General features: G+C 40.5%; 1 protein-coding gene across 9 annotated transcripts in view; it reads right to left on the reverse strand.

Moving 5' to 3' along the window:
* ACIN1 (apoptotic chromatin condensation inducer 1) overlaps positions 1-14,910 on the reverse strand; it is a 33,200-nt gene that overhangs the window by 12,052 nt on the left and 6,238 nt on the right. For 8 of the 9 annotated variants that reach the window (XM_008158515.2, XM_008158514.2, XM_028135281.2 and 5 more), the window contains 4 exons: positions 8,175-8,263; positions 5,750-6,997; positions 5,010-5,225; positions 4,413-4,528 (listed from right to left, as the gene is read on the reverse strand). In XM_008158515.2, coding sequence (XP_008156737.2) covers positions 4,413-4,528; positions 5,010-5,225; positions 5,750-6,997; positions 8,175-8,263 — 1,669 coding nt within the window. The remainder of the gene's footprint in view (positions 1-4,412; positions 4,529-5,009; positions 5,226-5,749; positions 6,998-8,174; positions 8,264-14,910) is intronic. The other variant, XM_028135283.2, reaches the window with a different exon arrangement.

The following is a 14,910-nucleotide window of genomic DNA, read 5'->3' on the forward strand; positions in this document are numbered from 1 at the left end:
CAAGGTGAGGGCTCTGAAGTGGGTAAGAAACTGCAAGGAGAGAGCGGTTACACCAGGTGGGGGTGATCTGCTGGGCAGAGAGTGATTGGGAACTAAGTGGAAATTATTATGGGCATCTTCACCAGCCTAAATGTGAAACGGGAAGCTGACTCTCATCATTCATAGAGCATTCAGTAGATGCTCAATATAATCATTTGTGGACTAGAAAGGGGCTCCTTTTGTATCCTAGTAGCAGTAGAGGTTTAACACTTCTGAGTACTTAACCAAAAGCTTAGTGTTTATCTCATTTGCAATACCAGAGCTTTTAGGCAAGAATAAAATTTCCTCCCTGCTGCTTAAAATCTTAATCTTACATGCCAAATGAATGCTAAAGAGGTCATGCAGTTTATTTTATCCGTTATTATAAAAGTCCCCTGTCTCCTCAGTAAGATTCGGAGCTTTGGAGTCAAACTGGCTAGGGCCCATACAAGTTGTGTGATATAGGCACGTTTCTACCCTTTCTGTGCATTTCCTTCTTAAACTGTAAAGTGGGAATAACAACAATACGTATCTCATGGAACAGAATAACGGTTCACACTTAAGGGTCTGGCTTGAACAACACCCCAAGTCAGGTAAGAATGTGCGTAAATACAAGTCTGATTAACAGGCCATTATCTCATTTGATGTCACCTATAGAGCTTTTTAAAAAATTTTATTTGTCCTTATCACTTTGTATGACTACTGGTTTACTTGCCCCTCACCTCCATCCTGCAGGGTTCCTCAGGGTCAGAGACTATAGCCCTTGGTCCCTAGCCCAAGGCCTAACACAAAGAAATGCTCAGTAAATACTTCTGAATTAGGTTGTCATTGTGGGTATCAAGTGGACACTCTAATAAGTGCTTGCTCAACTGTAAGTTTTCCTGTTAAAACATTTCTTTGGCTAGAATTCCCACAAATAATGTTACCTTTAAAAATCCTCAAATAAATACTCCCTGTCCATCAACTGTCCTAAAATACTTTCAGCTGCCAATTTGCGTCTCCAGAAGTAGTTTCCTTGGAGAAAAACAAATTTTCTTTACTGGAAAGTTCACCTTTTTAAAAAAATAAGAATTTTACCATGTTATCCTTGGGCTTCTTAAGGCACAGCAAGTTTGTAATACTGCCCCATAATCAATTTTGTAGGATCCAAAACTTCCCAAGGCTTTAAAAGAAGAATTCTTGAAATTACCCCAAAAGGGAACTCAATTTACTTGCAGGACCAATCCAAGAGCCTTGTTAGCTATGTGTCAGAGCCCCACACAGCTTTTCCTTGGAGTCTCTGACTTCCCACTTACTTTAGTTCTTACACAAATGTTTCTGATATCTGTGAAATATATGTGAAATTGCATGGGGGTTAGGGTTGGGGGTTATCTACCCATAATTAAACAGCATTTGTAACCCAGAAGAAAAGGATATTACTACTTGGAGGCTAACAACATCACTCTACAGTTAACAAATAAATATGAGTAAAATTCAGAGAGGCTAATGGAAAAGAAAATTTTGTAAGCGTATGTTTGAAGTTTAGTTTTTGTAGAAAATTCATGAGGTGATGTGAAAGTTAATTAAAAAAAAAAAGTGGACTTGACTACCACCAGGCACTGAGATTTTAATACAGAACACTCTCAGGAGCATACTAGTTTCAAGATAACAAGGACAGTATGATTTTGGAGGAATATGTCCTTAGATACCAATTTCTCAGTGAGCAAATTCTACTGATGACAATAAATTCTGCTTTTTTATTATGCATCATTTGGCATAATGGCACTGTAGGTCCCCCCTGGGGAGTACCAATTACGGTGTCATATTGGCTTAAAGGACCATTTCCTTCCTCCTATTCAGGCAAAAAGCCCTAAATTTCTCTTGCAAGGTTTGTATACACAGTAAGGCTGTCTTCAGAAAATTTCAGGTTTGAATCTACAACTGCTCCCATAAAGTTTTTTTTTTCTCTCTCCCCCCCCCTATTTTTTTTTTAATGTAAAAAAGAGAATATCCTTATTTTCTGTTTTATGAGGACATTTTTGTTATATCCATAGCAGGCAGAAGACTGTATTTTGGAATAGGGCTCAACTGAAATAGAACTGAGGCTCACAGATTCCTGCTCCAAGCAATGAAAAAGATACCTTACCCCATAAATCTAAAATTCCTCAGGGCACAATCAGAATCAGAATGTATTTAGCCAAGCACAGCAAAAAAGTTAGGCAATCTCTTTCAAGTGGTGAGAGGTCCTTGAAGTACAGTCTAATTTTTTTTTAACACTTAACTGAATCAATAGGCCCTATGCTGTTTTTATTAAAGTCATGTGATTTCTTAAGATGGAGCAAAACCAAGGTTAAGCCACAAAAGGTCTTTCCCATTTAATACTGTAGATCCCACTTTTAAAAGTGGCCAGGGTTCCCAAGGTCACTGGCTAAACACTAGAACTGGGGCGGGGTAGGAGGGATGTGAAAGCCCAGGAGTGTTGTGAATTAGTTGTACCAGGACCTCTCAGAATAGCCTAGGGGTTTAGGCCTTTGGGCATGTCTTTTCGTTAGGTTGCTGACTAGATCATTTCAAGATAAGTTGACGGAAAGCAGGTAAGAGGAATGTGTGTGAGTTCCTCCTAAACTCACATGCATTTCTAATCTACAGGCTGTTCCACTGAACCTTGTCTAGGCGACAATGGACAATCATAGTATTTGCCCAAAGTGCCACTTGTCTATCACCTTGCCAGAATCATGTAGATTAGATTACCTTAGTCATAAAATGAAGATCAAAGCCACCTTTCACTGGGGAGAAAAACTGTATATGACTCCAAGCCTCATTTGCCCTGGACTCCAAAATCCAGAAATAAAGGTGCTTCAAAACAGCATAAAGCACTGTTCTGTTGCCAGAAAGAACCTCACAGACCCACAGAATTTTAGGGCAAGCAAAGAGCTTTTTAGAAAATTACTTGCTTCTCCAAGTGCATCGGAGGCAGTTTCTCATGCCCACTCAGTAGCAAGTTGTCAACACCTACTTCCAAACTGCCATTATGCAAAGGCCACGCTGCACCCCCATGGGATGGGGATGGGGAGGCAAGTATTATCACTGGTTGATGGACATGAAAGGGAAGGTGTCACCCCATTTCCTCATCGATGGTGTAGCTGGGGAAATCCTGAACACTTTCCAGAATCCGCTGAGTTTTCACTTTATGATCCTAGAAGAAAAACCCTTTTCCAAAGAGAATGTACTCATCCCAAAAAGGAAAAACAAAAACTTTTCAAAGGAAGAATGAACTTTCGGCTTTCAAAAAAATAAATAAATGTAATGCCCACAAGATGGCAGCAGAGGCAAGAATGTTGTAATGGACAGTAACAAAGGCAGTGCCAAGGTAAAAGCTATAAAGGGTATAAAACTACTATTAAAGTCATTAGAAAATGAGATAATAAAATTATGTCACCTGCCCACCACCCTCCAAAATCAGAAGTAAAAAAATAGTGTAAAATTCTCAGAAAAGTGTAAATTATTAGACTTTTACGTAAAGGAAAAAATCATACTGATAGTATAGTGTTAAAATTACATAGAAACAATCATGGAAAAACTTCAGGCCAACTGTCTATATAGGACATTCACCAAAGCAGTACCAGATTCCTGATGTCTAGAAGTTAAGCATCTTATTTTCACAATGCTTTTCTTTTTCATTTCCCATGAGAATTTGAAGCCAGGAATTCTGGTTCAATGGCTTTTTAATTTATAATACTTGGCTCAGAATAATGAATGTTCAATTACAAATTTAATTTGACATGCGTATTTTTCTAGAACTAAATACAAGGAAATAAAAAACTCACATTAATTATCTAAATGATAAAATCAATTCAAGAGTCTTAGGGACCCAAGAATTAACTTTGGACTTGATATGGGTGGACTTCATATTTTGTTGTATGCTGTAAGAGCTAACTTAACTGTGTCTAATAAAATGATAGCAAATGAACAAGAAAAATACTGAAACTAAAACATAGCAACACCCTTCTGTGTCTTTCTTTGTAGACCCTCAATATCCTTTATTAACCTGTATTCCGGGCTTACATGTAGCTGGTAAATGAGTTAAAAATTGAGTAAGATGTTTTGGGTCAAGTCCCTCACACTCTTGAGTTTGGAGACAGAAGCCTCTGCTGCCTGCTCCTTAAAGGAATCAACTATTTTGGCCAGGTGATCCTAGATATGTTTCTTTACGCTCTCACCACCACTTTTCAGACTCTCTTTAAGATTTTTGGTGGTAGCTCCCAACATAGTAACTGAAGTCTAGCCTTTGTCCAGGTAAAGCTCTGCCTTCACGCTTTAAAAGGAAACTAGGACTGCTTAAAGAACTCTTTCGAGCCAAGAACTACCACACACTCCAAGTTTCTATTATACCCGAGTTGAAATATATCACTTACACAGTGTGATGAATCCTTTCTGATTCTGGTAGGTGAGAGGTTGGAGTCTCTGAGGTTTGGGGCTGTGTGGCAGCTGGTGGCTCTGCCTCTTCAGCTTCACACTTCTTTGGGCTCTCCTGTCAGGACAAACATAGCAAAACAAACATAGCAACATACTTAAATCGGCTGGGTTTCTTGTCTTTAATCTGGAGCTGGTAAAAGGCATAGCAGAATATACACCGTACCAACTCTACACATAGCTCTATATATCTTTGTTATTTCATTTTATACAGTGGAATGGAATATTGCTTAAAGAATTTCCATGCCAGCAATCATTTTATTAGAATTCTTTTTCGAGAGAACCAGGAAAAGGCTTCCTTTTGAGCAGAAAAAAGGAGTTTTGTGGAAGAATTGACCCCGAGAGTCCTGGAACTGAGAATTTAGCCTTAGGAACCAGGGAATTGGAAATGAGTTAAGTGGAATCTAACAGGTATCCCCAACCTTCTACATTTCTAATGAGCCTTGTCCAGATTGACCTTTCAGTTTTATAGTTAAGACAAAAGGGAAAATCATGCCTAATCCTCTCTCTCCCTCTAGGGAGAGGGCATAATAGCCTACCCGTTCAGGCTGTACCCTCTGAGTCACATGCTTTTCGGCTGGCTCAGGTTGGCTCATAGGCCTCACTTGAATAGAGGATGATATGGAAGTCCTCTCCTTTGGCTCAAGGACCTGCGGTTGTAGCACTGGTGGAGTTGCAACCTCCTGACCAGAAGAGGGATCTTTGGTTTCAGTGTAGCTGGTGTTGCTGTCCCTGGAGACTCCAGGGCTCAGAGACTGAAGAAATGAAACACATAAAGCAAATTATTTTATATGGTGTGTGTCCAGTAGGTCACTGGTTTTCCAACTTCTGCTGACCCAATTGAATATTTTCAACCTTTTTGTCCCTATGTTTATTCCTGTTTGAGTTAGTGACCTCCCTGGCTTCTTAGATTATTCAACAAATTACTTATTAAGCCCCACTAGGTGCTGGGTACTGGAATACACATGTTAAAAGGCATGTTCCTAGCCTCAAGAAGTTTATAGTTTAGTAGAGGAGATGGATAAATGAACTAAAAAAAAAAAGTTCAAAATTCAAATTCTTTTCTTTGGAATCAAAGGGACTCAAAATGAAAAAGGACCCATTTAGGGATCAATGAATTGAAAATTAGATTCTGAAATGAGGGGAAAGTAATCACTGAACTGGGGACTAAAGGAAGCTTTTCCTATTTCTGCCAGAAAATATGATAGGTTCTCCTGTGATTGAAAAACACTGGCATACAGACAGAACATCAATGCACTCTGGGTACTCCCATACTTACTTTTCTGCTGTTGCTTGATGCTGAACGAGAACGGGAACGTGACCTAGACTCTGATGTTGATCTGGAACCCATCTTGGATCTACCACGAGGGTTGGCATGAGATGCATCTCTCTGCTTAGATCTTGGAGGTGAGTGAGACTGAGAGCCTGAACTATCAGGAGAGCGAGATCTTGATCTAGAGCTGGAAGATGAAGATGAGGAGGACCGGCTAGAGGAGGAGTCTAACCGTTTCGATCTGTGGCTTGGGAGAAGGGTATGAGAAGCCCCTCTGCCTTCCTTCTGTTCCAAAGACGGCTGTTTAAGAGATTCCTCAGTGATCCCTTTGGCCAGTGCTAATTCCTCGATTTTTAGAGGGAGTGGTTGACCAGATTTGTCTAACTCAGTTTCAAGATCCTTCTGGGTTGAGGATTCAGCTGGTGTGCTTTTCTGAACCAGAGGCAGGACACTCTCCTCTGGCACTTTCTCTGCTGGAGATTCTGCTTTGGTGTCTGCAGGACTTGACAAGAGAGACAAGCCTCCCGCCAACTGGACAGGATGCTGAGATATTAATAGCTCCCTGGCCTCAGCTTCCGTATTAGGAGGAGATAACTGAATGAGAACAGGGGGGGCTGGGCCTTCCATGGGCTCTATTTCTTCTTCACTCTGAAGTTGGGTATTAGGTGGTGGTGAAGATGCTTCCTTGGTAAGTAAAGGTGGGGGAGTCTCCTCCTCACTGGCAGTTTGCTCTGGTTGTAGCATAACAGGGGCCTTCTCTAGATCTTCAGTCAATCGAGGAGGGGAAGGGGACTTTGATTTTTCCTCTAAGCCTTTTGAAGGCTTTAATTCTCTTTCTTCTTCAAGGGGAGAAGCTGTTTTCATCTCTTTCTCCTGCTGATGTCTGGCCAAATGACTTTTTCTACTAGCCTCTTCCTGGGACCTTGTAATTCTCCCTCCTCTCTCTAGCCCCTCCTGTTCCTGGGATTTTATGGTTTGGGATCTCTCATCCATCAGCTCTTCTGGTTTTGCTCTGGGCATCTCTTCCCTCTCTTTTTCTTCCTCTAACTGTTTCAGAACTGGTGCATCCCTTGATTTTAACCCCTCATCATCATCTTCCTCTTCCTCCTCTTCTTCTTCCTCCTCCTCCTCCTCTTCTTCCTCCTCTGTTTTCAAATTTCGATCTGCTCTGACCCTTAGATTTCTGGAAGGTGTTTCTTGATCCTCTTCTTCCTCAGCAGCCTGGCTGCACTCAGACAGTTTAGCTGCTCTTGCCTAAAAAAAAGAGACAGATATACAACGATTCCAGGTATATTAGCTCACTATCAACAGAAGAGAAAAAGTATCTCATGACACACACACACAGGAAAGAGAAACTCAATGACGTGCTTTCAGCAACATAGAAGTAAGTGTGACAGTAGATAAGCATGACTAATGTGGACTCTAATGAGAAGCAAAATAGTGACCAAAAGGAATACAATAATGAACCTTCTGGTTCATTTTTTAGCTTCAAGCTTGAAAAATAAATATAAATTGAATATCAATAAAGTGGGGGGGACTGATCTATTATCATTTAATGTGATTATTTTTGTCATTTTGGTATATTTTATTTTCCCCCATTATTTCTTTTCCATAGTCATAATTACACTATATATACAGGGTGTGTTTTTTTGGCTTAACAACAGATTTTTATTGTCTCACAGTTTGGGAGGCTATTACAAGTTTGAGATCTAGGTGATAGCCAAAACTCTGAAGGCAGTAGGAAGGATCTGTTCCAGGCCTCTCTCCTACCTTCTAGAAGTTCCTTGAACACTTCGAATGGTGTTCTCTCTGTGGATGTGTCTGTCTCTGAGTGCAAATTTCCCCTTTGCATAAGAATACAGTCATATTGGATAAGGGCCCACCCTGATAACCTCATTTTAACCTGACCCTGTTTACAAATAAAGTCACATTCACATATACTTGGAATTAGGACTTCAACATCTTTTAGGGGATGCAATTCAACCCATAACAGCAAAGTAGATGTCTATATATTCTCAATTTGCAGCTACATCTTCTTCCCTTTCTCTGCTCTTCACATTCCTTATTCCTCAACAGCCATCATTAAGATCAGTCGATAAGTTCAAAATATATTTCTTTGAAAAAAATGAAGTTATTAGTGGAACACCTAGAAAAATTTAAATAAGATGACTAAATATATACTTTTGTATTCTGCTCACTTAACATCATATCATAAAGCTTTAAGGTTTTAACTGAATAATTACTTAGAAATCTAAGGCCAGAGCAGATCTAAATTAAAAAAAAAAAAAAAGATGAAAGGGAGGAGAAAGATGAGTATATAGAAATAGAAATGTAGAGAAACCAACTCTGAAATAGTCTGAGAAGGAAGAGCAGGAGATATCCAAAGCATTATCAAAGAGGAGATAGAGGCTTTAAGAGGTATTTGACTTACCTGCCTGACCCTGGATGACCGTCTTTCTCCTTTCCTTGGTTTCTCATCATCAGAGTCACCTTTCTCTTCAGAAACAGAGGAACCTTTTCCTATCAAATGAAAGAAAATCAAGTCACATTCATGACATGGAACACTCATTCAAGGCTGTTTTCTAAAACATAATCAATCATAGCATATGAACTGGTCAATACATATTTCTATCAATTTCTTTTACTTCTATGCAGAAGACTATATAAAGCCCTAAGGGTCAAGATCTTAATAATTTCTGCTATGTATGTCTGAAATATTTTTAATATCTCAAAGCCAATTCACTTAGTACAAATAACTCAAATGTAAAATAACTACCAAGGGCTTTAAACTGTCTAACAAAGATGTACAAATACTAAGTGCAGTTCTTTCTTTTTTAAAATATATATATTTTTCATTTCAGAGAGGAAGGGAGAGGTAGAGAGATAGAAACATCAATGATGAAAGAGAATCACTGATTGGCTGCCTCCTGCACACCACACACTGGGGATCGAGCCTGCAACCCGGGCATGTGCCCTTGATTGGAACTGAATCCAGAACTCTTTAATCCGCAGACTGACGCTCTATCCACTGAGCCAAGCCGGCTAGGGCCAAAGTGCACTTATTTTTATAAAATGTTTTCTCATTCTGAATTAAAACTCAAGATCCCACTAGGTTCAATGTCTAATTTTTTTTTTTAATTTCCTATTACTACCACTGGTTTTGACTAAAATATTATGATTAATATGCCAGTTTGTAAAATAACAATCTCATGAAGTAAGTACTTGTAAGCGTGGTTTTCAGAACCTTAAAGTTCTTAGAAATTACTAGAAACAAACAGGACAAGGTTTCAGAAATAAGCCCTTCTCAATTATGTGTTACATATGGAGCTCAAAGTGAGATTTTTTTAAAGGAAAAATAAGTTATATTAAAAGAATGCTTGGGCCGAAACCGGTTTGGCTCAGTGGATGGAGCGTCGGCCTGTGTACTGAAGGGTCCCAGGTTCGATTCCGGTCAAGGGCACGTACCTTGGTTGCGGGCACATCCCCAGTAGGGGGTGTGCAGGAGGCAGCTGATCGATGTTTCTAACTCTCTATCTCTCTCCCTTCCTCTCTGTAAAAAAATCAATAAAATATATTAAAAAAAAAAAAAAAGAATGCTTGGAAACTAGCAATCTAGATCATTCCAAATAATAACTCCATGTAAAACTGAAAAAACTTTCTCTCACATTTCATGAAGGATGGTAACTGTGGGTAAATAGTATTTAAACTGGCGGCAAATAAAGCAGATAGTATGATCTCTAACTCAAGGGCAGGATTTATTTCTATATTTCAACAATCTAAAATGAACTAGAAGACTGTACATATTTTATAAAACTTTACTCCATGATCACCTGACTAACAAGATCTCTGCATATACACCATTTTTTATCTGGGTTAGTGAATAAAGATTTGCATTATGGGTGTGTGTATAGGATCTATGGTTAAGATATACAGTGACAGGCCAGATTCTTTAGTAAACATGTAAAGAATAATCTAAAAAATCAATAAATAATGTAGTGGCTATAATAATCAATAATTTCATAATTAAATGACCTGGAATAGGTTAAATTATAAAATTAACAAAAAGGTATTTCCCCAAAGCACAGCTCCTTTGCAAGTATAAAGGAGAGGAACAGATTTATTGATAGTTTTATAAAAAGGAAAAAAAAAGGCAGGTGTGGGACAGATGCATAGGCAGAGCACAGAGGATTTTTAGGGCAGCAAAAATATTCTATATGATACTGTAATGATGAATACATGTCATTAACATTTGTCCAAACCCAGAGAATGTACATCAATAGTGAACCTGAAGGTAAACTATGGACTTTGGGTGATTATGATGTGTCAATGTAGGTGCATCAATTTTAAGAAGAGTACCACTCTGGTGAGGGATGTTGATAGTGGGGGAGGCTATACATATGTGGGGCAAAGGACATATGGGAACTCTCTGTACCTTCCTCTCGATTTTGCTGTGAACCTAAAACCACTCTAAAAAACAAAAACCATTATCCAGGTGCTCAAGAGTTTAAAAAAAAAAAAAGTTAATCAGGTTGGAGGGAAGGTTAAAAATTTTAAATTGCAGGTATTTTAAGCTTATACATAGATAATTTCCTGACCGGGGATCAAATCGTTGACCTCCTGGTTAATAGGTCTATGTTCAACCACTGAGCCACACCAGCGGGCAAGAAAACAAACGTTTTTAAAAGAATAAAATCCTGCCCTGGTCAGTTTGGCTCAGTGGATAGTGTCGGCCTGTGGACTGAAGGGTCCCGGGTTTGACTCTGGTCAGGGGCACATGCCCAGTTTGCAAACTCGGTCCGTGGTGGGGGGCGTGCAGGAGGCAGCCAATCAATGATTCTCATCATTTATGTCTCTCTCTCTCTCCCCCCTCTCTGAAATCAATTAAAAAATAAATTTAAAAAAATATCCTAAACTCTGGAGGGAAAACCTACAGAGATTCTCAGATACTCCTCAAATACAATAAACTGCTAAAATTCATAGACCTATCCATCCCAAATACTTTTATCACTGCAAGTTCTATATAAGAAACATTTTTGTTTTATTTTCAATATAAAAACAAGAGTTATAAGCACATATCTAAAGTCATATGAGAGATGTTTTGTGTTTAATAACAGGCTTTCAGTAAATATATATATGCTCTGATTAAATAAACATAATTTTCGGGGGGCGGGGGAGAAGAACATGTACAAAGTTGTCCAGACATAAATGTATGAAGTTAGGTATGTATAAGCAAATAGCTTCTTTTTCCATCTATTGTAAGCAGCATACTATTTTATTGGATCATATTATTTTGATACTGTAAAATAGCAGTAACAGGATTCTAGATGATTACCCCTTGGGAAGCACTTGAATAGTAAGTCATCAAAAAGATGAGGGTAGCCCGGCCAGCCTGGCTCAGTGGTTGAGTGTCGACCTATGAACCAGGAAGTCATGGTTCAATTCCCAGTTAGAATCGAACATGCCTGGGTTTTGGGCTCAATCCCCAGTGTGGGCATGCAGGAGGTTGCCCATCAGTGATTCTCTCTCATCACTGATGTTTCTCTCTCTCTCTTCCTCTCTTCCTCTCTGAAATTAATATAAATATAGAAGAAAAAAAGAGATGAGGATAAAATGGGCAGGGCTGTTCAGAAAGTTTTGGTCATCATTGAGTTGTAAAAAACGTGACAACATGCAACAAGAGCTTAGTAAGCAATACAAAATATAAGGAAGAGACGAGGAATCTCTTTGTAGCTCTTTGTACAAAGCTGATATGATGAAGACAAGCTTCTGGGAAAGCTGCCATCTTCTATTGTAAGTAGATGGCCACACAGTGTCCTAAACCAGATGTGAGTAACGTGTAGAAACTGAGCACCTTTAGCAAAAGGTGGGGCTAACAGTGGTAACAGGTTAATAAATGTGTTTCAGGAACTGAAAAGCAAGTCAGGGTCAATTATAAGATCTCCAAGACTCCAAAGCCAGAAGCTTTCAGGAGAAAGGAAAAGATGGCTGCTAGCTGCTAGTCAATGTAGAATGTATTAAGGTGAAGAATGTAAGAGTCATATTGGAAAGTAGTTTCTTCATCCTAGAAAACCAAGCCCTGGGAAGGATCTGCAGGACCCAAGTAAGGTAGCTAAAGATCACAGCAAAGCCTGTGGCCAAAGGGTATCCTTCAGTTGGAATAAAATGTAGGAATTAAGAGAATGGAGACCAGGCAATGACTCCAAACCTAAATCTGAGTGATGGTAGCTGTATAAGTAACATTATCTAGCATTTCCCTAGAACCACAGCATCCAGATTTAATATGAGAAAAGAGTAAGTACCACATGCTTTGTAAGCCAAAGGCTGGCTACCATCCCCTGGGGCTATCCCTTTGTTAAAGAACCTGTATTCTAAATATTCAATTTTAAATATTTTGTAATTTTTCTTCCTACTTTTCCTACATCAAGCTCTTTTTGAAGAAATTAATAAGGATTTTTGAATACCCAGTCGTGATGATTAAGGAAATCCAGACAAATTCTGACTATTGGAGGGTGGACACTGACTCTCCACATCTTAGAAAATCGGATCAAAGTGATGGAGACTTAAGAAGTCAAGAAGGGACGCCCAGACCTGACCAGTTTGGCTCAGTGGATAGAGCGTCGGCCTGTGGACTCAAGGGTCCCAGGTTCGATTCCGGTCAAGGGCATGTACCTTGGTTGTGGGCACATACCCAGTGGGGAGTGAGCAGGAGGCAGCTGATCAATGTTTCTCTCTTATCGATGTTTCTAACTCTCTATCCCTCTCCCTTCCTCTCTGTAAAAAAAAGAAAATTCAATAAAACATATTAAAAAAAAAAAAAAGAAGGACGCCCAGCTGGCATGCCTCAGTGGTTGAGCAACAGCCTATGAACCAGGAGGTCACAGTTCGATTCCCCATCAAGGCACATGCCTGGTTGTGGGCTTGATCTCCAGTGTGGGATGTGCAGGAGGCAGCCAATGAAGGATTCTCTCTCATCATTGATGTTTCTATCTCTCCTTCCCTCTCCCTTCCTCTTTAAAATACACACACACACACACACACACACACACACACACACACACACACATATAAATAAATGTCAAGGAGGAAAGCCATGGAGGAGTTTATAAACAAACTAGAGCAGCGGTTGCCAACTGGTGGTCCGTGAGGTCTGAAAGGTTGACAATCGCTGGTTTAAGGAAACCTTTGGATCAGTAGTCGCCAACCGGTGGTCCGTGGACCACTGGTAGTCCATGAGGTCCAAAAGGTTGGCGACCACTGAACTAGAGGCCTAGTGCATGAATTCGTGCACTGGTGGGGTCCCTCGGTGTGGCCTGTGGGGACTAGGCTGAAACCGGCAGTCCAACGCCACCTGCTGCTCCCGCTCATCCCGACCCTGCTGCGCCTGCGGTGGGCTCGCACTGTCAGTCCAGATCAGGAGAGGCTCACGCTGCCACAACGGCACTTGCCAGCTGTGAGCCCTGCGTCTGGCACCCATTGGTCAGCTGAGCAGCGCTCCCGCTATGGGAGTGCACTGATCACCAGGGGTCAGCTCCTGCGTTGAGTGTCTGCCCTCTGGTGATCAGTGCACATCATAGTGACCAGTAGCTTAGGCTTTTATATATATAGACTAGAAGCCCAGCGCATGAAATTGCATGGTCCCGCCCACTCGCGCGGCCTGGCTGTGCTCGCAGCCCCACCCACCCGCTCAGCCCTGCCCACCCATGTGTACCTCACCACGCTCACAGCCCCACCCACCCGTGCCGGTCTTTGGTGGTTACGGCGTTAGGGCCACTGGGTTTTTATAATATAGATTCTTCCTTCCTATTTGGAATTTTGTCTACAGCACATAAACAGGAGGCTGCCAGAATAAAGTCAAGGATCCTGATGAAATATAATACTGAAAAACTAATCTTTAAGTCATTCATAAATTGATCAATAGAACTATAAGAGGACTTTAAAACCAGAAGTCACATTCCCTGAGATTCTCAGGGTAGGGCCCAGGAATCCATAGTCTTAAAAATAGTAAACTAGCCCTGGCCAGTGTGGTTCAGTAGTTGGAGTGTCACTGTGAGCACCAAAGGTGGCATGTTCAATCAGGGTGCATATGGGAAGCAACTGATCGATGTTTCGCTCTCTCTGAAACCAATTAAAACAAAACAAAACAGCCTGGCTGGTGTAGCTTAGCAGTTGAGCCTGGACCCAGGAACCAAGAGGTTATGGGTTTGCTCCCCAGTCAGGGCACATCCCTAGTAGGGGGTACATATGGGAGGCAGCTGATTGATGATGTTCCTCTCTAATTGGTGTTTCTCTCTCTCTATCCCTCTCCCTTACTCTATTATAATTACTACTTTCATTTCTTTTATTTTTCAGCTCTCTCTTGCCTTTTCTTTTACCTGTCCCCCCTCCTCCCTCCATTAATGACAGCCACAGGCAGGGTCCTGCTGACATTAAGTACTGAGAGACTAACTACCCTCACTCTACATCTTTGCTTTTGAAACCTTATTTCTATGTCAGGATACATTCATTTCAAATTCCGGTTGTTTGTTTTTGTTAATCCTCACCCGAGGATATTTTTTCCATTGGTTAAAAAAACATTTTTTAATTGATTTTAGAGAGGAAGGGAGAGGGAGAGAGAAATATCAATGATGAGAGAGAATCATTGATTGGCTGCCTCCTGCACACCCCACAGTGGGGATTGAGCCTGCAATCTAAGTATGTGCCCTGATGGGGAATTGAACCATGACCTCCTGGTTCATAGGCTGACGCTCACCAATGAGCCACGCCAGCTGGGCCACTGAATTTTTTTTTTTTTAAGAGACAGTGGAAGGGAGTGGGAGAGATAGAGAGAAACATCGATGTGAGAGACACACATCAGACACATTGATTGGTTGCCTCCCCGCATGTACCCCAAGGGGAGCCAGAAATGGAGTTTGCAACCGAGGTATGTGCCCCTGACCAGAATAGAATTCGAGACCCTTCAGTTCACAGGCTGATGCTCTAACCACTTAGCAAAACCAGCTAGGGCTCAAATTACATTCTAACTGAGACAGGTTTTTTTCTTAAAATGAGTTCCTTATCAAATCATGTTCCTATCAAGAATTTTCAATGGTTCCCCCATTACCTTTAGAATAAAAAAGCTCATACACATTGGCTTGGTATTTCAAAGCCTTCTGCAATATTATCCCAAT

The sequence above is a fragment of the Eptesicus fuscus genome, chromosome 5, assembly GCF_027574615.1.
Source record: "Eptesicus fuscus isolate TK198812 chromosome 5, DD_ASM_mEF_20220401, whole genome shotgun sequence".
NCBI classification, from domain to species: domain Eukaryota; kingdom Metazoa; phylum Chordata; class Mammalia; order Chiroptera; family Vespertilionidae; genus Eptesicus; species Eptesicus fuscus.